The sequence below is a fragment of the Bos indicus genome, chromosome 16 (genome assembly GCF_029378745.1).
Source record: "Bos indicus isolate NIAB-ARS_2022 breed Sahiwal x Tharparkar chromosome 16, NIAB-ARS_B.indTharparkar_mat_pri_1.0, whole genome shotgun sequence".
NCBI lineage: Eukaryota > Metazoa > Chordata > Mammalia > Artiodactyla > Bovidae > Bos > Bos indicus.
In genome coordinates, this window is record NC_091775.1 from 56,804,550 (window position 1) to 56,831,120 (window position 26,571).

The 26,571-nt window shown below is 39.5% G+C and overlaps 1 protein-coding gene across 3 annotated transcripts in view; it reads left to right on the forward strand.

Moving 5' to 3' along the window:
- RABGAP1L (RAB GTPase activating protein 1 like) overlaps positions 1-26,571 on the forward strand; it is a 739,452-nt gene that overhangs the window by 517,950 nt on the left and 194,931 nt on the right. For all 3 annotated transcript variants that reach the window (XM_070768910.1, XM_070768911.1, XM_070768912.1), the window contains one exon: positions 11,592-11,633. In XM_070768910.1, coding sequence (XP_070625011.1) covers positions 11,592-11,633 — 42 coding nt within the window. The remainder of the gene's footprint in view (positions 1-11,591; positions 11,634-26,571) is intronic.

A 26,571-nucleotide genomic window follows, 5' to 3' on the forward strand; every position in this document is an offset into this window, starting at 1 on the left:
TCCAGCACTCTTGCCTGAAAAATCCCATGGACGGAGGAGACTGGTGGGCTGCAGTCCATGGGGTCACAAAGAGTCGGACATGACTGAGCGACTTCCCTTTCACTTTTCACTTTCATGCATTGGAGAAGGAAATGGCAACCCACTCCAGTGTTCTTGCCTGGAGAATCCCAGGGACGGGGAGCCTGGTGGGCTGCCGTCTATGGGGTCGCACAGAGTTGGACACGACTGAAGCGACTTAGCAGCAGCAGCAGTAGGTCTAAAGCTTCTTACTGGGATTACCTAGATTAGCACTGTAAAGGGAATCACGTTTTTCCCTCCTGTTATAGGGAAAAAATCTCAGTTAAGTGTATCTCCTATGTTTCTTCTCTGTGTGTTTCCTTTGCTCGCACACTCCTAACACACTCATATGGAACACTTCTGACACTTTTAATCTCTCAATGTGTGGCTGTTTTTTCCCACACCAAGCATTGCCCTGCAACACCACTTGGGTGTCCCACAATTTACCTCAATCCCAACACCATCTACCTGGATATAGTGTCAGGTCCCACAAGTTAAAGTCTTGCTCCCCCAACTCTGTGCTCCCACCCTACCTCAGATTACAGGTGCAAGTAGTAGCTCCCCCAGGTCACCCACAGTTCTGTCCATTTTGGCTGGACATCAGAGGCTCCCTTAACCCCCTTCTCAAGTTCAATTAATTTGCTAGAGGGGCTCACAGAACTCAGGAAAACATTTACTTACCTTTGCCAGTTTATTGAAGAGTATGATAAAGGATACAAATAACAGCCAGTTGAAGAGATGCATAAGACAAGGTCTGAGTGGGTCCTGAGCACAGTGTCCCCATGGAGTTGGGGTGCATTACTCTCCCAGAGCAGATGTTTTCGTCAACCTAGGAACTTTCCAAATCCCATACTACTGGGATTTTTATGGAGGATTCATAACATAGGTTTAATTGATCATTAACTTTATTTTCAACCCTGCTCCCTACTTAGGAGGGTGTGAAGTAGACCTGGAAATTCCAAGCTCCAATCTTGGCTTGGTCTTTCAGTGACCAGCCCTCATCCAGGAGCCATCCAGGAACCCACCCACAGTTACTTCACTAGAACAAAAGACACTTGTATCACTCCGGAAATTACAGAGGTTTCAAGAATCCTGTGTCAGGAACTGGGGTCAAAGACCAAGTAGTACAACAGAGATGCTCCCAGTGTTCTTATCACTTTGGAAATTACAAGCGTTTCTGGAGCTCTGTGCCAGAGGCCAATATGTATTTTCTGTTGTCTCAGAAGCATATATTTAGTGCCGCTCAGGTTGGTATATTAATATATACCTTTAGTAATAAACTGATACACTCTCACATATCTCTTAGCTACTGGTCTTCTGGAACCATGTTTAGTCTGAAGATGCAGTATTAAATATCTCCATTGTTAATTCAGCTAACTTTTAAAATATCTTCTCACTTTAAATTAATAGCTTCAGATTTGAGGAAAGTGTATAGTGTACCATGGTCCTTTCAAACGCTCTCTGCAGACAGACTGTCTGTCTTGAATCCTAGCTTCAATGATTTATGTGTGATCTTGAGTGAATTAATGAACCTTCAGCAGTGTGTTTCAATTTCTACATCACTTACACATCTATATCCCTCTCATCTCTTACCTTTTTTTAGTTTAAAAGAAAGGTGAAGGTATAGGTACAAGAATTCTGATAGAATTCATATATACTTTCTGGCTTCTGGGTGAGTTGGAAGTTATGGAAGGTAGCAGGAGATAGGAGGAAGGAAAGAATCAAGATCAGCTGGTAGTTAGGAATTGGTGAGGATACTTTGTCCTTATGAAGGGCATCAGTAACACCCCTGCAGCATGGGATGGTTGACAGATAACTGTAGCTAGAAGACAACATAATCCAAGGCTCATCATGACTTAAGGGGATTTGAGGAGAACAAAGGGTGATTGCCAGAGTTCATTGCCAATAGGGCATCTTTATAGAAACTACAACATGTTTTCCAAGCCATACTTCTCCTTTTTTTGCCCAGGGACAATGTTGTCTGTTCACATTTTTATCTCATATTCTTTCCTATACTTGGAAGAGGATAACTTATCCATCCTTGTAAACTTAAAAATGCTAGTATATAGTAAACAGTTCTCAGAGTGCCTGGCACACAGATTTGATGAATACTTGTCAAAAAACTGATTTATTTCTCTTATTTTACATGCTTTGTTTTTGAAAGGTTTATTTATTTCAGATGTCACTAACTTCTAAGCGTTCTTCCCAGAGTCACACATAATTAAGGACTCAGACTTTGTAGATATACCACTTTTCAGTCGTCGTTGTTCAGTTGCTCAGTCACGTCTAACTCATTGTGACCCCATGGACTACAGCACACCAGGCTTCCTGGTCCCTCACTATCTCCCTGAGTTTGCTTAAACTCATGTCCATTGAATCCGTGATGCCATCCAACTATCTCATCCTCCTGTAGTCCCCTACTCCTCCTGCCCTCCGTCTTTCCCAGCATCCGGGTCTTTTCCAGTGAGTCAGCTCTTCCCATCAGGTGGCCAAGGTATTGGAGCTTCACCTTCAGCATCAGTCCTTCCAATGAATATTCAGGGTTGATTTCCTTTAGGATTGACTGGTTTGATCTCCTTGCTGTCCAAGGGACTCTCAAGAGTCTTCTCCAGGACCAGTTTGAAAGCATCAGTCTTCGGCATTCAGCCTTATTTATGGCCCAACTCTCACATCATACATGACTGCTGAAAAAACCATAGATTTGACTACACAGATCTTGTTGGCAAAGTGATGTCTCTGCTTTTCAGTACATTGTTTAGGTTTGTCATAGCTTTTCCTCCAAGAAGCAAGTGTCTTTTAGTTTCATGGCTGTAGTCACCATCCACACTGATTTTGGAGCCCAGGAAAATAGTCTGCCACTGTTTCCATTGTTTCCCCATTTATTTACCATGAAGTGATGGAACCAGATGCCATGATCTTAGTGTTTTGAATGTTGAGTTCACTGAAAAAACGAATCCCTGGTGGTCCAGGAATTGGTTGACTTACCTGGCGGTCCAGTGGTTGAGAATTCACTGGATTCTGTCTTCTAATGCAGGGGATGCAGGTTCTATTCCTGGTCTGGAAACTAGGATCGTATGTGTGGCAGGGCAACTGAGCTTGCAGGCCGCAAGGAGAGAGAAGCCCATGTACCATAAGGAAAGATCCTGTAATGCTGCAACTAAGACCTGAGGCAGCCAGAACTAAAGTAAATAGATAGAATATTAAAAACAAACAGATCTAAGTCAAGCAAAGACAGTCACCCATGACTAAACTCACGCATTCATGTTACATTTACTTCTCGTCCCTCCCCCTTCTCAAACTCTTCTTCACCATTCGACTTAGGAAAAAATTAACAATTCTATAACAAAAAAGGAGAATATTTAATAAAACTGGGGGAAGGAAGGGTGACAATCCTCCAAGTTTTTCGTATTTTATATTATTTTAGTGAATTAGTTGTAGACATAAGGGAGGACTTAGCCATGAGAGTTTTAACACATTAGGACTTAAATGAATCTGTATGCAAAGCTTCTATGAAAGTCTCAGAAGTTTTTTTTTTTTTTTTTGGTAAAGCTGTTTTTGGTTTTCAGTGCTACAATCCTGCCCTCTAGCGGGCAACCAGAAACATACCAAAAGCCAGAACATCGCATCATTTTACTTAACTACTCCATCAAAGTCCATTGTTTAGTCATTCTAAAAAAATTGAACTTGTAAACTACTTATAATACAAGAAGCACAGAATAAAGTAAAATACTTTTTTGGCTAACATTTACAATGTTCTTGCTATAGGACCTATATTTAAGAGCAGCCAGTACTCTTGCCTGGAAAATCTCATGGACAGAGGAGCCTGGTGGGCTGCAGTCCATGGGGTCGCTAAGAATCGGACAGGACTAAGCGACTTCACTTTCACTTTTCACTTTCATGCGTTGGAGGAGGAAATGGCAACCCACTCCAGTGTTCTTGCCTGGAGAATCCCAGGGACGGCGGGGCCTGGACGGCGGGGCCTGGTGGGCTGCCGTCTATGGGGTCGCACAGAGTCGGACACGACTGAAGCCACTTAGCAGCAGCAGCATTTACTTCTTTGTATTTGTGTGGTAATTATCTGTCACTTTCTCTTTTCTGTGGGGGAAGAAAAGAATTTCAGTGCATATCACAGAAGTAAGAAATTTATCAAAGAGAAGCCAAAGGGATTCTTTCTGGTTACCTGATGTTACAAACTATGCCAAATCTGAATGACTTTAAAACAATGATTTTGGAGCAAGACATTATTGATATTATGTAGCTTCTTGATAAAATGGGCTGACACAGCATTGAATCTGGGGTATTTGTGCTAAGAATACATAATCTAAGTTTAATCATAAAGAAACATCAGACAGATCGAATTGAGGGGCATTCTACAAAATAACTGGCCGGTACTCTTGACAAGAGTCAAGTTCGTGAAAGATAAAGACTGAAAACTATCCCAGGAGAAAACCTAAAGAGACACGACAACTAAATTCAATGTATGATCAGGATTAGATCCTGGACCAGCAAAAAAATTGTTAGTGGGACACTTAAAAAAATTTGAACACAACTTTCTTGATTTTGGTGGTTGTAGTATGGTTTTGTAAGATGTTAACATTTGATGAAGCTGGGTGAAGTTTGAGCAGAAAACTCTTGACACTATTTTTGCAACTTTTTTCCAAGTTAGAAATTATTTCAAAGTGAAAGTTTTTTTAAAAAATTGCGAATATCTATTTATTTTATTAACAATTTCATAACTAGGGGATTTGGGAAGACTTTATCTGTGTGCTTCATCTCTGATCCACTTGGCATCAGCTCGGGCACCTGAGGCTGGAGGATTCACTTTCAGGATGACATCTTCACTCACCAGGGTGTTCCTTGGCCTCTTTCTGTGCACAGCATGTGTCCTGCATGCTCTTTCCTCTGTGTTCAGCCTCTTAGAGCATGGGAGTCTAAGTGTAATGGCACTTCTTACTTGGTGACTGGCTTCCAAGAGGGCACTCCAAGAAATAGGATATAGAAGCCGTCAATCAGTGTCTTACAAGACCTGAGCACAGAATATTGGTATAGTTTCACTTCTATCATATTCTGTTGGTCAAAGCAGTAAGATAGTCTCACCAGATTCAAAAGGAAAGGACCAAGACTCTGCCTCTCAATGGGAAAAGTGTCTGAGAATTATGACCACCTTTCATTCATAACAGATATTTCACCAAAATCTCACTGGCTTTGCAATAGAGATGGAATTGGTGAAAAAAAAGCATGGGCATTTTTTTGTCCGACATACATAAATTCTAATCCCGGCTTTACCATTTACTAACAGTGTGATGTGTATGGTCCTCAATTTCCTTATCTCTAAAATTGTGGCAGTAACATAAATGCCCTAGAGTATTGAGAGAACTAGTGAAAACAATATATAAAATGTAAGATATGGCAGGCAATAAATATGCAAACCTAACAATAATTGCTGCTGCTGCTGCTAAGTCACTTCAGTCCTGTCCAACTCGATGCGACCCCATAGACGGCAGCCTACCAGGCTCCCCCATCCCTAGGATTCTCCAGGCAAGAACACTGGAGTGGATTGCCATTTCCTCCTCCAAGGCATGAAAGTGAAAAGTGAAAGTGAAGTCGCTCAGTCGTGTCCGACTCTTAGCAACCCCATGGACTGCAGCCTACCAGGCTCCTCCGCCCATGGGATTTTCCAGGCAAGAGTACTGCAGTGGGGTGCCATTGCCTTCTCTGAATAATAATTGCTAGCGTTTATTGAATACTTAGTAAGTGCTCAGTTCATTGAATATGCTTTCTAAATGGTGTCTCAGTGAGTCGTTGCCCCTCCCTGGAGTGACGTGTCCCACACTGGATGGCTCAAAAAGAGCAGCACCCATTTTCTCCAGCTTCAGTTGTGTTCGTCCTTGAGTCTGCTCCGTTTACCTGTCTGATCATTTTTCACTGCCTTGTTGCTTGGATCTCCATTTCCACATACTGTTTATTTCCCATTTATGCTGCTCCCTAAGGACCCAAGTGCTGATGCACATTTGGCACTTCTTTGACACTGCCTTCTCCGTGTTTGTTCTCAGTGCTGTCAGGGTGGTTCTTGACAGCTTCTCACACAATCTGTCAGCCCCTCTGAGCCCGCGATTGCCTGCTCATCAGAGCCAAGACACTCGTGTCTTTGTTTCCGTGAGTGCTCTGCTGTCAGCCTTCCTTTATACACGGTGGTGGGTGCTCAGTTGTTGGCCTACCCAGGAACACGATGATCTGCACTTTGGAGCAATTATTTAATTTGAGGCAATTACTTGTAGGTGTTCTTTAGAGTGAAGATTTTTCCAGGCTGTGACTAAATTTTGATACAGCAGCTTCCCAGGCAGTTAAGGAACTACTTCATACCCAGAAGGTTGTCGCTCAGTCTGTTGTCACTGGATAAAGGTGGTGACCCTTTATTTTCGCAGCAAGCTGAGTTTCTATTGCTTCACGTCCTGCAAGCAGTCAGATGGTTTTTGTGTTTTTAATATGGAGACAAATAATAAAATTTGGTTTTGATAGAGGTCACCTATTATTAGTCTTTCTCCTCCTTACTCTCAAAATATCAGTTCAGTTCAGTTGCTCAGTCATGTCCGACTCTTCGAAACCCCATGAATCGCAGCACGCCAGGCCTCCCTGTCCATCACCAACTCCCGGAGTTCACTCAGACTCACGTCCATTGAGTCAACGATTCCATCTCATCCTCTGTCGTCCCCTTCTCCTCTTGCCCCCAATCCCTCCCAGCATCGGAGTCTTTTCCAATGAGTCAACTCTTTGCATGAGGTGGCCAAAGTACTGGAGTTTCAGCTTCAGCATCAGTCCCTCCAAGGAAATCCCAGGGCTGATCTCCTTCAGAATGGACTGGTTGGATCTCCTTGCAGTCCAAGGGACTCTCAGGAGTCTTCTCCAACACCACAGTTCAAAAGCATCAATTCTTCGGCGCTCAGCCTTCTTCACAGTCCAACTCTCACATCCATACATGACCACAGGAAAAACCATAGCCTTGACTAGACAGACCTTTGTTGGCAAAGTAATGTCTCTGCTTTTCAATATGCTATCTAGGTTGGTCATAACTTTCCTTCCAAGGAGCAAGCGTGTTTTAATTTCATGGCTGCAGTCACCGTCTGTAGTGATTTTGGAGCCCAGAAAAATAAAGTCTGACACTGTTTCCACTGTTTCCCCATCTATTTCCCATGAAGTGATGGGACCTGATGCCATGATCTTCGTTTTCTGAATGTTGAGCTTTAAGCCAACTTTTTCACTCTCTTTTACTTTCATCAAGAGGCTTTTGAGTTCCTCTTCACTTTCTGCCATAAGGGTGGTGTCATCTGCATATCTGAGGTTATTGATATTTCTCCCGGCAATCTTGATTCCAGCTTGTGCTTCTTCCAGTCCAGCGTTTCTCATGAACTCTCAAAAAGTTCATGAGAAAAGTATATTTAAAGGCAAGTGTACTCTCAAAATACATTTGCCTTTAAATAGGAAGAATGACTTTAATCCTTTAAGAATTAGAAGCCACATTAAATAATACTCAGCTAAGGTATTCATTCATTCATTCAGCCATCTTCTCTTAACAGTGGTTATGAGTATGACTTCTAGACTTATACTGTATAGGTTAAAATCCACTAAAGAGCTGTATGACCTTAGGAAATATAATTTGACTTCTCTAAATCTAATTTTTTTGTGGGTAAAATGGAATTTCAGGTTGTTGTGGGACTAAGTAAGGATGTGTTTATGGTGTAATTAATTTAGATCTTTACATGTAGGAAATAGTCAATGGATATTGACTCATTTATTATCTTGCCCTTGGAGTTAGACTTTGCATATAAATGGTAAGTAGCCATGACAGTGTATTTACCTGTTATTTTCACTCTTAATAATTCTTTAAATACCTTAGCCCTTTCAATTCTATTAGGAACACTTATTTACCCCTCAGTGAAAAACAAATTGTTATAGATTACATATTTCTGAAGAGGGAGGCATCTTGAAAGTGTAGGACATCTTTTCCTTAAAAAAATTTTTTTTTAATATATTTCAGCTTAATTAGACAAATGTTGGACCATGTAAGAGTAAGTGGGCAATGAAATAATGGAGTATTTAGTTCATTTTGTGGCTTGGAAGAGTGAATGGTTGCTTACAATGTACTTCATTGTTGGCTAGCAGGCTGAGGACCAAAGCTTCCACTGACATTGTCATCTTAAAAGAAACCTACTTGTGCTTCCTGAATGCTGGCCTATGGAAGTTACTATCATTTAATGATACCTCTAATTATATTCCTAAATGGGAATAAGTCTTATCTAAAAGAGAAAAATAGATAATTTAAAATATCTAACTAAAGTTGCCTTTTTTATTCTATTAGGAAATCAGGATAGATTTTGTAGTGAAATAAAGAACTTGGCAGAATAGCATGTTTTTTTCTAATTTCCAGCAATCTAGAGGTATGGAAATATTGTGTCTTTGTTTGTATAGTCTGGCCACACTATTCTACTTCAGTTTTTTTTATTTTTCTACTTCAGTTTAAAGCTTATGAAGTCTTTACTTTTCTTCATTTTTTATGATAACATCTAGGGTTTCACATAAGCAGGTACATTATGAACTTAGTTAAATAATTTATTTGTATAAAATTTTCTAATAAATGAAAGTTACCTCTTTAGCTGCCCAAACTTAAAAAAACTACTTTTTATTTAAAACACAGACTGTGCTTTCTTCTTAAGCACAGTGTTTCAAATATAACATAAGCATTCATTAATATTTCTGAGATTATCACAGTAAACTAATATTAGCTCTTGAAGGGCTATTGATGTCATTAGATGAGCCCAGATAGCTATATATATATTTTTTAAAGTTTGCCTTCTATCAAGTACAATATTTTGATTCTGGTAACTGTCTCTATAGGCTATGTCCCTAATCCCGTCTAGCACATACTTTGTCTTTTAGCTTGCTACTTCTGATACCTATAAACAATAAAATCATGTTGTTTAGTTGCTTTAGTCGTACTGACTCTTTGAGACCCCATGGACCGTAGCCTGCCAGGCTCCTCTGTTCATGGGATTCTTTGGTAAGAATAGTGGGGTGGATTGCCATTTCCTTCTCCAGAGGATCTTCCTGACCCAGAGATCAAACCCAGGTCTCCTACATTGCAGGCAGATTCTTTACTAATTCTAAGTGTAAGTGAAATTAAAATTTGAATCAGTTTTTTCCTTGCTGTTAGCAAGAGCTGTTTTGGTTATTTACAGATCCTTTTTTCCCTAAATTCTTCTTTGTGTGTTCCATAGCTCAATTGCCCAATAGTTTGAGATCGTTGAAGAAAATGTTACTTACTATTATTTGATGGTGACTCTACAAACTGGTCTAGTTGGGTCCATATGGAAAAGAACAAATCCCAGAAAACTTGGAGATACCTAGTATAGTTTAATCATTTGGTCATCAAATAAGCACTTATATATTTTACACCAACACTGTGAGGTGAAAATGCCATTAGACTACTCATTTGGAAGGCTTTGGAGAATGATCCTAGCCTGCAACTACTAAATGCTTATATAACTTAGGTAATCAAGTTCATACTCTGAAAAATGAGAATCGTAATACAGGTTGCTATATGGATCCCTAGATTTCACTCTTTCTGTGAAAGCATGGAGGTGGGGAAAATGTTTGGCAGGAAGGTCAAGAGCATAGCTAAGTTGGCTGAACATGGAGTGGAATACTCTGAAGGGGTCTGGGAAGGAGATGGAAGGGTGGGAGACGGGCTTAGGAGGAAGGCCAGAGGTTTATGGGGATTAGAGAAGTAGAGACAAGAGGTGCTTACATAGTAACAGTGATTGAAAAAAAAAAAAACTAAGAATCAGAGACACTGTGGATTTGGTCTTCATGGCAGGTTGATGAGCACAGCACTCCGGTTGGACTATGCCTAGTGGTTGTGGTGTGGGAGATGGAGGGAATGTGAAGCAGGGCCTACAAGTAGGCAGCAGCTAGAGGGCGAGGATCCAAATTTAGATTAGGAAAGCAAATTCTGCTTAATCGTAACCCAAGTTGTTTTATAATTATTATTTTTGTTATTGTTATAGTACTATCTCTCTATTTTTTCTGCTGCTGCTGCGTCACTTCAGTCGTGTCCGACTCGGTGTGACCCCATAGACGGCAGCCCACCAGGCTCTGCTGTCCCTGGGATTCTCCAGGCAAGAACACTGGAGTGGGTTGCCATTTCCTTCTCCAGTGCATGGAAGTGAAAAGTGAAAGTAAAGTCGCTCAGTCGTGTCGGACTCTTAGTGACCCCATGGACTGCAGCCTATCAGGCTCCTCCGTCCATGGGATTTTCCAGGCAAGAATACTGGAATGGGGTGTCATTGCCTTCTCTGGTATTTTTTTTTCTAATGGTGGTCAAAACTAGTCTAGAATCATTGCTTGGTGTGGTAATGAACTCTTTGTCAATTTGATTTTGTCTCCTGGCCTGATTGTGCATTTTACTGCTTTGGTTTCTTAAAGAATTAACTCAGTACATTCAAAACTTTCAACCAAGTATTTTGTGTTTATCATTCATCTCTTCTGCCATTACATCATATGTTCGGTCCTAGTCCTAATCCTTGCTTCTGATTTTGGAGATAGTAAAAGGATGGTTCATTAGGAATTCTTTGCATAGCGCATCTAGTACAATTCCATGTCCAAAAGGTAGTTTAGATTATACTTGTGACCAAGCTGAAGAGGGCATGCCACATAGTTATGGGAAGATACGAACTTATGGGAAATATCAGCTCAAATTTGAAAGGTCTTTTTTCTCTTGATTGATGACTTGCATGGCAAAGAAACAGCATATTCTGTGGCAGTTTTGTTTCTGCCTCTGTCATCTTGAGCATTTAAGATTCCTTTCTCTTGACTTCTATATCTCAACATCTCACTCAGAGTCAAAATTCAGCTCCAGTATGGCTTCTTAGCAAGCTGTTTAATTTTTTTTATTCCTGAAGAAATGTTGCTCTGGTTTTCAGGAAGAAAAAGACAAGGAAGTCTAGGAGATAGCTACTAATTACAACCTCTAGTTGTACAAATACTTCTTGAAAACCAACACTAAAACCACAAAACAATTAGCATGGTAGGTAGTAGAAATCCAGTGTGACGCTTACCCCCTCACATAGTCTGCCTCGGTTACCAGAAACACCTTTTGTTCTCTGTTTTGTTTTCGACGGGCAGTGTAACCATATAACACAGATAGGACTTGGAAATTTCACTTAATAATTTTAGACTTCAGTGTCACTGCAATTTTGATCAAGGAACTTGATTTTTCCAGGCCTTGAACCAGAAATAGACTGGAGAAAAGTAATTTACTGTAAAAACAATAATTTTATGTAAGCACCAGTTAAAAAGGACCTAAACTTTATAATAAGCCTCTCAGAGAAGAAAAATACCTTTAAAAAATCTCATTTAATTATTATTGTATGTGGAAATGAAAACAATCAGATTTTATTAATGATATGTGGAGGTCTTGGGAAAATAACAAAATAGTGATAGATGTGATTATTGATTTTGACTCTCTTTTTCTGTTTCAGGGTTTGAACATAATCTTTCATGTAGCCTTGGCTCTCCTAAAGGTAAGTCCGTTTTTATGTTTAACCAAACTACCGTATCTCTCTGCCCTTGGAACTGAGCATCATTCAGTTTACAACCTTTGACTCATTCTAGATTCTTGAACACAAAAAACGACTTCTCTGAGGAACTCTGCTCTTCTCTCCTCCCATCTTTTGTTGTTGTGTATTTTAAGTTTGATTTTCTTATAATCCATTTAATCTTGATATCATAACACTCTTTTCAGCAGCATATAAAAATATTTCCATTCATTCGAGTTGGATGATATGAGAAAAAGTTAAAACCTGTTCTCTGTCAAAATGATGCCAGCTTTTTTCTTAAAATGCTTCTTACGATAATAACATCTCTAAAGGTAGCTAAACATATAATTGAATTATTAGAAAGCTTCTGTAATATGCTGACTAAAAAAGAAACTGCTACTTGCAATTTGCAGTTCTTTCTCTGATAGCTAGAAATTTATATGACATATCAGAATTCAATTATAATTACCTCTTTGGATTTTATATCAACATATTAATGCAACTTTTAAAGTGTGGTAACAGCAAGACATTTGCTGCAGAGTTGATGAAAATAACCTGATTGGTTTTTGTCCTTTGGTTAAAAATGAAGTTCTATTATTGAGGGTGAAAATTGCCTTGTTTATAAAAAGATGCAGGCTCACCCTTTTCCTAGTAAAATGTAGTTGTTAAAATTGCAGACACTGGACTCAGATAGATTTGGTTCTAATTTCAGCTCTAGTGTATGACCTTGGGCAAATTACACAGTGCTCAGACCCTGAGTTTTGAGATAATAATGAAAACTAATCTGTAGGATTGCTAAATAATAGGATCCATAAAATCCCTTAACGTAATGGAAAGTTGTATTGCCTAATAAATGGTAGCTGTCATTATTGTGATTACTGTTATTTTCATGAAGTTACTCAGAATTTATTACTAGATTCCCCATAAGTCTTCCACATTTCCCCAAAGATCGTAACTTGAAGCTTCAGAGAACCTCTTGATATTTTAGGAGAGCTTTCCTGCTTAACCATTAAATACTTTTATGAAAGCAAAGGCATCACATTACATGGGCCTTATATAACTCAAGACATGGCTACTGCTCCTTATCTCTTATTCTGTTAAAATGTACATACAGTGTACTTCATATTTTTCATTTTGAGTTTAGATATGAACAATTCATTTGACAAAGTTACTTTAGGAGTTCTTGTTTGAATTTTGGCGCTGACCCCACATAGAATCAGTACACATAGGCTGTACCTAAGTATACTTAACTGATCTGACTGCTCCTGCCTAGAAAAAGAATACCCCAAAACACATCTGACAGTGATTAATTTTTAGCTTCTAATCTGTCAGATGAAAGAATGTAAACTTGTTTATATAAAAATAATAAACTTAGGGATAGTGGAAAGTGCTAATGAACCTAGCCTAACCAATTTTCAGTATAGCTGCAGAGGGATTTCTCTCTATTTCTTATGATGAGGGGAATCAGAAAGGTAAGTAACATTACTTGAGCACTCAGTGCTAACACTTGAGCATTGAGTGTTAGCATAGATCATCTCATTAGCATATATTAAATATCCAGATGTTATTTGTAGGAGAACCATAAACTGTATCAGAGAAAACCATTTAATAATTCTCTCCCCCAGCTGATAATTGATAGAACCAAGGCCCCAGATTGTTTGAAATCTTTTGACTTAGCAAAGGTATAGCTGAATTAATAACATTTTTAAACAACATAAACATAGGTGAATGTCTCTGTTGCTCAGTATGATTTATAACATCTGTTTTCTGAATGGGAGCTATTTCCTTTTGGGTTAGAAACAGCCTGCTCCTGCTGCTGCTGCTGCTAAGTCGCTTCAGTCGTGTCCGACTCTGTTCGACCCCATAGACGGCTCCCCACCAGGCTCCCCCATCCCTGGGATTCTCCAGGCAAGAACACTGGAGTGGGTTGCCATTTCCTTCTCCAATGCATGAAAGTGAAAAGTGAAAGTGAAGTCGCTGAGTCTTGTCCGACTCTTAGCGACCCCATGGACTGCGGCCCACCAGGCTCCTCTGTCCATGGGATTTTCCAGGCAAGAGTACTGGAGTGGGGTGCCATTGCCTTCTTCGAGAAACAGTCTACCAGGTGGCTAGAAAGCTACTCAGCTAAAACAATGATTCCTTATAGTAGCATCATTAAATTATTTAGGCTGTTGGCAGAATCCATTAGGTAGGCTAGGTATACTCCTAAAAATCTAATTTAGTGATTATATGATGCATTCAGTAGTCATAGCATAGTACATTATAATAGATGGGAGATGATCAGTGAGAATTAATCTGAGTGACTTCATATTGCCAGAGAAAACTTCTAATCAGAATAGATTCTTTGCTTTCTGACAAGGATTAAAAGTAAATGGCAGAACGTTTCCCTCCACCCTGACCACAAGCATAGAAACATTACAGAGCTAAAGCCCATTTATAACCCTACCTTAGAGGAAACCATAATAAAAATTTAGTATAAAATCTTTCTCCCATGCTCTAGTCTATTGAATATGTAAGCATGTATTACCTACCTACATGCACTCATATACATATACATGTGTATATAAATAAATATGTTTTAATATGGGTTTGAGGGTTACAGATAAGATGATGGGGAGGTAGTAAGTACATCTTGAAGTACAATGTGAAAGGATTAACATATATTTATTTTCTTTTAAAAATTCTGTTGAACAAGACTTTTCATATAATATTATAAATATCCTTCTGTGTTATAATACACATGTAGTGGTTAAAAGCACAGGGTCAGACTGATTGAGTTTAAATCCCATCTTACACAATTTGTCCAGTGATCTTAGGTAAATTACAGTTTCCTCATCTTTAAAATGGGAATATTAGTAATACCTATTCCATAGGATTGTTGTGAAGGTTTAATGAGTTAATATATGATTGGTGCCTGTTAACTTAGTAAGCACTACAGTCACCCAGGAGCTATTATTACACATAGAACTTCCTTAGCCTTTTAAATGACTGCTTATTTTTCTATTGTATATATCATAATTTATTTAACCAATTTTATATTTAATTTTTATGGACATTAAAATTGTTTTTAGACTTCCCTGTTAAACAAAGCTGTAACAAACATCCTTAAATTCCATCTTTGCATATGGTATCTTTAGGATAAATTCCTAAGAATGTAATTGTTGGTCAAACTGTAATCACATTTTAATTTTTGATCCATATTGCAAAACTACTTTCTGTTAGCAACCATACTCTTGAAAAATCAGAATTTCTAGATTCGTACCTTTATAGATCCTTTTTTTTTTTTTTTTTTTTTTTAATTTTATTTTATTTTTAAACTTTACATAATTGTATTAGTTTTGCCAAATATCAAAATGAATCCACCACAGGTATACATGTGTTCCCCATCCTGAACCCTCCTCCCTCCTCCCTCCCCAGATCCTTAAATCAGGCAGAAAAACAAAGCAACTTAAAAAGTAATTATTATAATAATTTTGAAATTGCCAACATCCACTGGATCATGGAAAAAGCAAGAGAGTTGCAGAAAAACATCTATTTCTGCTTTATTGACTGTGCCAAAGCCTTTGACTGTGTGGATCACAATAAACTGTGGAAAATTCTGAAAGAGATGGGAATACCAGACCACCTGATCTGCCTCTTGAGATATCTATATGCAGGTCAGGCAGCAACAGTTAGAATTGGACATGGAACAACAGACTGGTTCCAAATAGGAAAAGGAGTCCATCAAGGTCGTATATTGTCACCCTGCTTATATAACTTATATGCAGAGTACATCATGAGAAACGCTGGACTGGAAGAAACACAAGCTGGAATCAAGATTGTCGGGAGAAATATCAATAACCTCAGATATGCAGATGACACCACCCTTATGGTGGAAAGTGAAGAGTAACTAAAAAGCCTCTTGATGAGAATGAAAGTGGAGAGTAAAAAAGTTGGCTTAAAGCTCAACATTCAGAAAACGAAGATCATGGCATCCGGTCTCATCACTTCATGGGAATTAGATGGGGAAACAGTGGAAAGTGTCAGACTTTATTTTTTTCGGCTCCGAAATCACTACAGATGGTGATTGTAGCCATGAAATTAAAAGACGCTTACTCCTTGGAAGGAAAGTTATGACCAACCTAGATAGCATATTCAAAAGCAGAGACGTTACTTTGCCAACAAAGGTCCGTCTAGTCAAGGCTATGGTTTTTCCTGTGGTCATGTATGGATGTGAGAGTTGGACTGTGAAGAAGGCTGAGCACCGAAGAATTGATGCTTTTGAACTGTGGTGTTGGAGAAGACTCCTGAGAGTCCCTTGGACTGCAAGGAGATCCAACCAGTCCATTCTGAAGGAGATCAGCCCTGGGATTTCTTTGGAGGGACTGATGCTGAAGCTGAAACTCCAGTACTTTGGCCACCTCAAGCGAAGAGCTGACTCATTGGAAAAGACTGTGATGCTGGGAGGGATTGGGGGCAGGAGGAGAAGGGGACGACAGAGGATGAGATGGCTGGATGGTATCACTGACTCGATGGACATGAGTCTGAGTGAACTCCGGGAGTTTGTGATGGACAGGGAGGCCTGCTGTGCTGCGATTCATGAGGTCGCAAAGAGTCGGACACGACTGAGCAACTGAACTGAACTGAACTGAGACAAATGAAATGCCTCAGTTTTGAAGACTCCAATGCTATGTACTTTCGTTTGGAAATATCTGGAATGTTTTTAGGGAAGTCAGTTGATTCTGGTTAAATTTTAGAAGACTGAGCCCTGTCTTGGAGGGGCTGTGTATATTATATAAAGGTTATTAATATACCTTTTATATTATTGACTTTCAATGGTCTTTACTGTGGTATGTTTCCTTACCATGCTATTGTAGCTTTTTTGGTCAAGTCATTAATGAAATCTAGTTGACGTCTTTTCTATTTTTTATCTAACTTGATCTCTCAATAGTTCTCAAAACAGCATTAGCATAGTACTTGCTTTTCTTGCTACTCTTCTTCTGCCTCCTGAGAACAGATCCCATCTTCAACAGTTTATCCAGTGATCTTAGGTAACTTATTGGCGTCCCTGGTGGCTCAGATGGCAAAGAATACACATGCAATGCAGGAGAACCAGGTTCAATCCCTGGGTTGGCAAGATCCCCTGGAGAAGGAAATGGCAACCCACTCCAGTATTCTTGCCTGGAGAATTCCATGGACAGAGGAACCTGACAGGCTATACAGTCCATGGGGTCATGAAGAGTCAGACATAACTGAGCAACTAATAGTAACATTTTAGGTAACTTACATTTCCCCTGTCTTTAAAATGGGATATTAGTAACACGCATCACATAGGATTGTTGTTAGAGTCTAATGAGTTTATATATGATTGGTGCCTATAACTTAGTAAGTACTACAGTACATCTGTATGCTATTATTACATGTAGAAATTCTCCTCTCTCTAACCCTTGGTAAAGAATCTGCCTGCAATGCAGGAACCATGGAGACGTGGGTTCTAGCCCTGGGTTGGGAAGATCCCCTGACAGAGAAAATGGCAACCCACTCCAGTAAACTTGCCTGGAAAATTCCATGGACAGAGTAGCCTGGCAGGCTGCAGCCCATGGGGTTGCAAAAAAGTTGGCCGTGACTGAGTGACTAAACAACAATTGACATACTGTCATTTTGTTAATTTTTTCGGGTCATTTTTGTAGCTCCTCTCTGTTCTTCTCTTTCTCTTTTCCCTTGATTTTTTTGGTGATTTTCTTTAGTATTAGATTTCTTTCTCATTTTCTTCTGTGTATTTATTAATAATATAAGTTTTTTCTTTGTGGTTACTATGAGGTTTACATACAACATCCTATATATGTACAGTCTCCATACGTATTATATTTTTAATGACACATTTTATACCTTTTAGTTTACTACGTATATCTTAATTATTGTACTTTAATTTTATTTAATAATTTTGTCTCAGCCTTCGTATATGCTACCTAAGTGACTGATCCACTACCTTTAGTATTTATTTGCCTTTAGATTGATTTTTAATTTTATATGTTCTCATTATTAATTACCACTTTTTAAGTTTAGAGGGGTCCCTTTAACATCTCTAATAAGGCCAATTCAGTGGTGATGAATTCCTTTAGATTTTGCTTATCTGGAAAACTCGTAATACATCTCCTTAATTCTGAATGGTAACTTTCCCAGTAGAGAATTCTTGGTTGGCAGGTTGTTGGTGTGTGTGTGTGTTTGTTTTTTTCCCAGCATTTTTAATATGTTATGTCACTTCTTTATGGCATGTAAAGTTTCTGATGAAAAAATTCTACTGATGGCCTTATGGGGTTTTCCTTAAGTAATTAATGACTCTTCTCATGCTGGTTTTAGGAGTCTCTGTTTATCCTTAACTTTTACCATTTTGACCATAATGAGTCTCAGTGTGTTTCTCTTTGGATTCATCCTATTTAGAACTCTCAGGGCTTCCTGGGTCTAGATGATTGTTTCCTTCCCCAGATTAGAGAAGGTTTCAGCCATTATTTCATCAAATAATCCTTCTGGCTTATTCTTTCTTCTCATGTGACTGTTATTCCACTTGATCTTGTACCATAGGCCCCTAACATTTCCTCACCTCTTTTAATTCTTTGTTTATTCTGCTGCTCTGTGGGGTGTTTTCCATTGTTCTTTTAGCGTGGTGATTTGTGCTTACGTTTATTTATCTGTTCTGCTGTTGAAGCCTTTTAGTGTGTTTTTCAGTTGACTGTAATTTCTTATATTTTGTTTCTTTGTTGAATTCTCTCTATGTTCTTCCATTCTTCTCCCAAGATCAATGAGCATCTTTAAGATTATTATTTTGAACTCTTTATCAGGTAGCTTGCTTATCTCCATTTCATTAAGGTCTTTTTCTCTGGAGGTTTGCCACATTCTTTGGTCTGGAACACAGTCCTCTGTCTCCTCATTTTGCCTGTCTCTCTGTGTTTGTATGTATAGGTAAAATGGCTGTCTCCCTCAGTCTTGAAAGAGTGGTGTTGGGAAGGAGATGTTCCCTGTGGCCTAGAAACGCAGTCTCCTGTGGTCACTAGAGCCAGGCCTTCTGTGGGTATCTGTCATGAGGGCTGCATGCACCCACTGCTTATGAAAAGGCTGAGATGCTGTGAGGGGAGAATGATAAATTTATAAATGATAAAATGATAATTTTTTTCCAGTTTAGCTTGTGTGATTCTGATTTGGATATCAAACAGAATCTACGTGCTGAACTGAAACATCTCTTTCTTTAACCAAACTTCTCTCATGTCAGTAGCCTGCTGCAGTAAGCCTGATTTTTGTATCATGGAAATGTCTTTCCAGAAATCTGTCTGGTATTTCATAGGAGAAATAATCTTTTGTATTTCATATTTTGGCCTCCTTCTAAACCTTCCAGGTTGCCCTGCTCTCAGTAGGCTGGGAGCTCTCTAATAAGCCATGCCCTGTGCATCTCAACCTGCTTCCTTATCCAGTATCCTTCTACAGCTGAAATAACCTCTTCCTATACCATTGTAGGACATCCTTGTTTTCTCACCTGTAATAACCTGTCATGTTGTAATCTTCCATTTGTTATCTACCAACTCATCTACCATTCCCTCTGGGAGTGGACCCAGTAAAACACATTGTATACTAATAACATTCGTTCATTTATGTGTTCATTCAGCAAAGGACTTTTGAACACCTCCTGTGAGCCAGACACTGTGCTTAATGATATGGATACAACAGTGAACACACAGTCCCTTTCCTTAAGTTGTTTGAAGTAGTGTCTGACAGTCCTCTTAATGTATGGAAGCAAATCTCTTTTTCTTGCTTTTCCTTCTCCTCCTTCAAAGAAAAAATAAATCTTCCCACCAATTTTCAGTAAGAGACTATCCCAATTTATTTTAGTTATATCAGCATTGTGAGTCCCTTCAGCAATAGATCACTGATTCAATGGACATGAATGTGGGTAAACTTCTAGAGATGGTGAGAGACAAGGAGGCCTGGTGTGCTGTAGTCCATGGAGTTGCAAAGAGTCAGACACGACTTAGTGACTAAACAACAACCACAATAGAACTCAGTGATTATTAATCATTAGTGTACTTTGGAACCACCTAAATCCCAAGTAATTTGTTTAAATGGAACATTTCCAAATTCTTCCTCTCAGCCATACCTCTGCCCTCTAGATCTGATGCAGGCAGTTCCAGAACCAGGAGGGTAAGAAGTACATGTGTGCTTAGTGGCTTCAGTTGTGTCCGACTCTGCGACCCCGTGGACCATGGCCTGCCAGACATTGAGTTATTAATGTACAGAGCAAAGATCCTCAGTCTTAACTCTATATCAGAATGTCCTGTAACTAGAGTAAGCTTTAAACATTTTCTGATCCTGAGTTGTACAGAACAGTTTCATTTGAACATCAAGGAACCCTAAGCATCAGTATTTTTAAAAACTCCCCCGGACACCCCTCTGTGCTGCTAAACATCTACTACACTGTGATCAAACATTCAAAATTAAATTATTTAAAAGTGATAGTGAGGGATGAAAGAAAACACATGAGGAAGGAAGAGGAAAAGAAAACACATGTGCAATTAAAGGAAACATTCACAGTCACACTTAGAAAATGGATGGTTCTTATTTTCATTGTTAGCAGTTGCTAATGTGTCCATTTTGTCTCCATGCTCCTCCATCGCAATGCCCATCTGTAGGATTGTAGCATCTGCTCAGTGGGGCCATGAGAATTACTGGTAGGTTCCTGAGGAATATATTATCAGTTCAGTTCAGTCGCTCAGTCGTGTCCGACTCTTTGCAACCCCATGAATCACAGCACACCAGGCCTCCCTGTCCATCACAAACTCCCGGAGTTCACTCAAACTCACGTCCATCGAGTCAGTGATGCGATCCAGCATCTCATCCTCTGTCGTCCCCTTCTCCTCCTGCCCCCAATCCCTCCCAGCATCAGGGTTTTTTCCAGTGAGTCAACTCTTCGCATGAGGTGGCCAAAGTACTGGAGTTTCAGCTTTAGCATCATTCCTTCCAAAGAACACCCAGGACTGATCTCCATTAGAACGGACAGGTTGGATCTTCTTGCAGTCCAAGGGACTCTCAAGAGTCTTCTCCAACACCACAGTTCAAAAGCATCAATTCTTCGGCGCTCAGCTTTCTTTATAGTCCAACATTCACATCCATACATGACCACTGGAAAAACCATAGCCTTGACTAGATGGATGTTTGTTGGCAAAGTAATGTCTCTGCTTTTTAATACGCTGTCTAGGTTGGTCATAACTTTTCTTCCAAGGAGTAAGCGTCTTTTAATTTCATGGCTGCAATCACCATCTGCAGTGATTTTGGAGCCAAAAAAAATAAAGTCTGACACTTTCCACTGTTTCCCCATCTATTTCCCATGAAGTGATGGGACCGGATGCCATGATCTTCGTTTTCTCAATGTTGAGCTTTAAGCCAACTTTTTCACTCTCCTCTTTCACTCTCATCAAGAGGCTTTTTAGTTCCTCTTCACTTTCTGCCATAAGGGTGGTATCATCTGCATATCTGAGGTTATTGATATTTCTCCCGGCAGTCTTGATTCCAGCTTGTGCTTCTTCCAGTCCAGCGTTTCCCATGATGTACTCTGCATGTAAGTTAAATAAACAGGGTGACAATATACAACGTTGATGGACTCCTTTTCCTATTTGGAACCAGTCTGTTGTTCCATGTCCAGTTCTAACTGTTGCCTCCTGACCTGCATATAGGTTTCTCAAGAGGCAGATCAGGTGGTCTGGTATTCCCATCTCTTTCAGAATTTTCCACAGTTTATTGTGACCCACACAGTCAGAGGCTTTGGCATAGTCAGTAAAGCAGAAATAGATGTTTTTCTGGAACTCTCTTGCTTTTTCCATGATCCAGCGGATGTTGGCAATTTGATCTCTGGTCCCTCTGCCTTTTCTAAAACCAGCTTGAACATCAGGAAGGTCACGGTTCATGTATTGCTGAGGCCTGGCTTGGAGAATTTTGAGCATTACTTTACTAGCGTGTGAGATGAGTGCAGTTGTGTGGTAGTTTGAACATTCTTTGGCATTGCCTTTCTTTGGGATTGGAATGAAAACTGACCTTTTCCAGTCCTGAGGCCACTGCTGAGTTTTCCAAATTTGCTGGCATATTGAGTGCAGCACTTTCACAGCATCATCTTTCAGATAGCTCAACTGGAATTCCATCACCTCCACTAGCTTTGTTCATAGTGATGCTTTCTAAGGCCCTCTTGACTTCACATTCCAGGATGTCTGGCTCTAGGTGAGTGATCATACCATCGTGATTATCTTGGTCATGAAATCTCTTTTGTACAGTTCTTCTGTGTATTCTTGCCACCTCTTCTTAATATCTTCTGCTTCTTTTAGGTCCATTCCATTTCTGTCCTTTATCGAGCCCATCTTTGCATGAAATGTTCCCTTTGTATCTCTAATTTTCTTGAAGAGATCTCTAGTCTTTCCCATTCTGTTGTTTTCCTCTGTTTCTTTGCATTGATCGCCGAGGAAGGCTTTGATCGCAGAGGAAGGCTTTCTTCAGATGCTTATATCTTTCCTTTTCTCCTTTGCTTTTCGCTTCTCTTCTTTTCACAGCTATTTGTCAGGGCTCCCCAGACAGCCATTTTGCTTTTTTGCATTTCTTTTCCATGGGGATGGTCTTGATCCCTGTCTCCTGTACAATGTCACGAACCTCATTCCATAGTTCATCAGGCACTCTATCAGATCTAGTCCCTTAAATCTGTTTCTCACTTCCACTGTATAATCATAAGGGATTTGATTTAGGTCATACTTGAATGGTCTAGTGGTTTTCCCTACTTTCTTCATTTTAAGTCTGAATTTGGCAATAAGGAGTTCATGACTGAGCCACAGTCAGCTTCTGGTCTTGTTTTTGCTGACTGTGTAGAGCTTCTCCATCTCTGGCTGCAAAGAATATAATCAATCTGATTTTGGTGTTGACCATCTGGTGATGTCCATGTGTAGAGTCTTCTCTTGTGTTTTTGGAGTGTATTATAGGAGCTCCTTTAAAAGGGAGACAGAAGAGGTACCCGGGTTGAGGTGTGGCTTGTGCTTCAGCTAATTCATGTTGGATTATCAAGGTTGTTGCTTGAACCATAAAACCTAATTTATAAAGCAAAGCTCATCTACTGTTGGTATCTTCAAATCAAGAAAAGAGTCTTAATAGAAAACGCCCAAAGTCTAAAATTTGGCCTTGTTCATGTATCTGGAGAAAACCATAATTTGAAAAAAAAAAAAATGCATGCACCCCAATGTTCATTTCATTTATTATACAAATAGCCAAATATATTATACAGATTTACAGAGGTCAAACATGGAAGCAACCTAAGTATTAATTGACAGATGAATGGATAAAGAAAATGTAGAATATATGTGTGTGTGTATATACACATACACATAATGGATTATTGCTCAGCCATAAAAAGAAAAAAATAATCCCACTTGTAGCAGTATGGATGGACCTAGAGATATCATACTAAGTGCAGTAGGACAGAGAAAAAGAGCCTCTTGATGAAAGAGAAAGGGGATGGTGAAAGCTCAACATTCAGAAAACGAAGATCTTGGAATCCAGTCCTATCACTTCATGGCAAATAGATGGGGAAACAGTGACAGACTTTATTTTCTTGGGCTCCAAAATCACTCCAGATGGTGACTGCAGCCATGAAATTAAAAGATGTTTGCTCCTTGGAAGAAAAGCTGTGACCAACCTAGGCAGCATATTAAAAAGCAGAGACATTACTTTGCCAACAAAGGTCCGTCTAGTCAAAGCTATGGTTTTTCCAGTAGTCATGTATGGATGTGAGAGTTGGACTATAAAGAAAGCTGAGCACCAAAGAATTGATGCTTTTGAACTGTGTTGTTGGAGAAGACTCTTGAGAGTTCCTTGGACTGCAAGGAGATCCAACAAGTCCATCTTAAAGGAAATCAGTCCTGAATATTCATTGGAAGGATTGATGCTGAAGCTGAAACTCCAATACTTTGGTCACCTGATGCAAAGAAGTGACTCATTTGAAAAGACTCTTATGCCTGGAAAGATTGAAAGCAGAAGAAGGGGATGACAGAGCATAAGATGGTTGAATGGCATCACCGACTTGATGGACATGAGTTTGAGCAAGGTTTGGGAGTTGGCACTGGTCAGGAAAGCGTGGCATGCTGCAGTCTGTGGGGTCTCAAAGAGTTGGACGCGACAGAGTGACTTAACTGAACTGAATTTACATGTGAAATTAAAAAAAAAAATAGACTCACAGATGTAGAAAATAAACTTATGATTACCAAAGGCGAAATGGGGGAGGCGCAGAGATAAATTAGGAGTTTGGGATTAAAATATGCACACTACTATATATAAAACTAGTATATATAAAATAGATAAACAACAGGGACCTACTGTGGATTGTAGGGAACTATACTCAATATCTTGTAATAATATATAATGGAAGAGAATGTTAAAAAAGAATACATACATATATATGTGCTTAAGTGAATCATCTTGCTATATACGTGAAAACTAATACAACATTGTAAGTCAACTATATTTCAATAAAAATTTACAAAATAGAAACACAAATTACCAATAAACATTTTTTTAAGTAGGGAGTTTCCGAGAACTCTTTGATGTAACCCATAAATAAAGTAAAATAAAATAGGGCCTTGTTTATTTGAAAGTAAAAAGGTCAGTTTTTATTGAGCACTGTGCTGGTTGGTTAAGTATTCCTTTGACCTTTCAAAATGCAGTTCCCCTTTTCCTTTCTGTTGATGCCAGAAAGAAGGATCAATTCATATTCCAGAGGCTCTCTCCTTGCGGAACCATATTTGAATACCACACAGGGTTAGAAAACATGAAGTGAAGAGCAAAACAACTTGAAAATGGAAAATGGATTTTAGTTCTCTCTAGTCTTTGGTTTACCAACTTGGGTTAAAAAAAACAACTGTTTCTGAGGTTGAAGTTGGTGACCTAATGAAGGACTGAAATTAAGGCTGTAGTTTCTGCAGCGGCTATTTAGGTTACAAAATCAGAAGATAAAGACCTGAAAATATGAAGTAATGGGTTTGCAATGGTTTTTACACCTTTAGTTAGTTTTGTAACTTTCATGAAGGAATGCCTGTTGCCCTGTAGGTGGCAGCAAAACACTGCTCCTTTTGAAATAGAAACACTAATAGAACTGAACTGACTTGAAATTCGGTGACATTGCTGTTCCTTTGTACTGGTTTCCCCTTTCAACATAATTTGTTGAGTGAGTGTTTAGTTTGTTTTTAATTTTTTCTGTACTGTATTTCATTTTGCAGATAGATTGGTTTAGTATTCAATCCAGTGAATGCTAAAACTGCTAACAAACACAAATTTGGGCTTCTAGCTAATACAAGATAATCAAGGAATTTTAAAGTTTTAGAGTTTTATAAATAGTACATTTAATGGATGAGGGATTTATATCAGAAAAAATATATCATCATCAGTCAGTTCAGTTCAGTTCAGTCACTCAGTCGTGGCCGACTCTTTGTGACCCCATGAATCGCAGCACTCCAGGCCTCCCTGTCCATCACCAACTCCCGGAGTTCACTCAAACTCACGTCCATCGAGTCGGTGATGCCATCCAACCATCTCATCCTCTGTCATCTGTTTCTCCTCCTGCCCCCAATCCCTCCCAGCATCAGGGTCTTTTCCAATGAGTCAGGTCTTTTCCAATGAGTCAGCTCTTTCCATGAGGTGGCCTAAGTATTGGAGTTTCAGCTTCAGCATCAGTCCTTCCAATGAACACCCAGGACCCATCTCCTTTAGAATGGACTGGTTGGATCTCCTTGCAGTCCAAGGGACTCTCAAGAGTCTTCTCCAACATCACAGTTCAAAAGCATCAATCCTTCGGCCCTCAGCTTTCTTCACAGTCCAACTCTCACATCCATACATGACCACAGGAAAAACCATAGCCTTGACTAGATGGACCTTTGTTGGGAAAGTAATTTCTCTGCTTTTCAGTATGTTATCTAGGTTGGTCATAACTTTCCTTCCAAGGAGTAAGCGTCTTTTAATTTCATGGCTGCAATCACCATCTGCAGTGATTTTGGAGCCCAGAAAAATAAAGTCTGATACTATTTCCACTGTTTCCCCATCTATCTGCCATGAAGTGATGGGACCAGATGCCATGATCTTCGTTTTCTGAATGTTGAGCTTTAAGCCAACTTTTTCACTCTCCTCTTTCACTCTCATCAAGAGGCTTTTTAGTTCCTCTTCACTTTCTGTCATAAGGGTGGTGTCATCTGCATACCTGAGGTTACTGATATTTCTCCCGGCAATCTTGATTCCAGCTTGTACTTCTTCCAGTCCATCGTTTCTCATGGTGTACTCTGCATGTAAGTTAAATAAGCAGGGTGACAGTATACAGCCTTGACGTACTCCTTTTCCTATTTGGAACCAGTCTGTTGTTCCATGTCCAGTTCTAACTGTTGCTTCCTGACCTGCATATAGATTTCTCAAGAGGCAGGTCAGGTGGTCTGGTATTCCCATCTCTTGAAGAATTTTCCAGTTTCTTGTGATCCACACAGTCAAAGGCTTTGGCATAGTCAATAAAGCAGAAATAGATGTGTTTCTGGAACTCTCTTGCTTTTTCCATGATCCAGCGGATGTTGGCAATTTGATCTCTGGTTCCTCTGCCTTTTCTAAAACCAGCTTGAACATCTGGAAGTTCACGGTTCACGTATTGCTGAGGCCTGGCTTGGAGAATTTTGAGCATTACTTTACTAGCGTGTGAGATGAGTGCAATTGTGTGGTAGTTTGCGCATTCTTTTCATTGCGTTTTTTGGGATTGGAATGAAAACTGACCTTTTCCAGTCCTGAGGCCACTGCTGAGTTTTCCAAATTTGCTGGCATATTGAGTGCAGCACTTTCACAGCATCATCTTTCAGGATTTGAAATAGGTCAACTGGAATTCCATGGAGAAATTCCATGA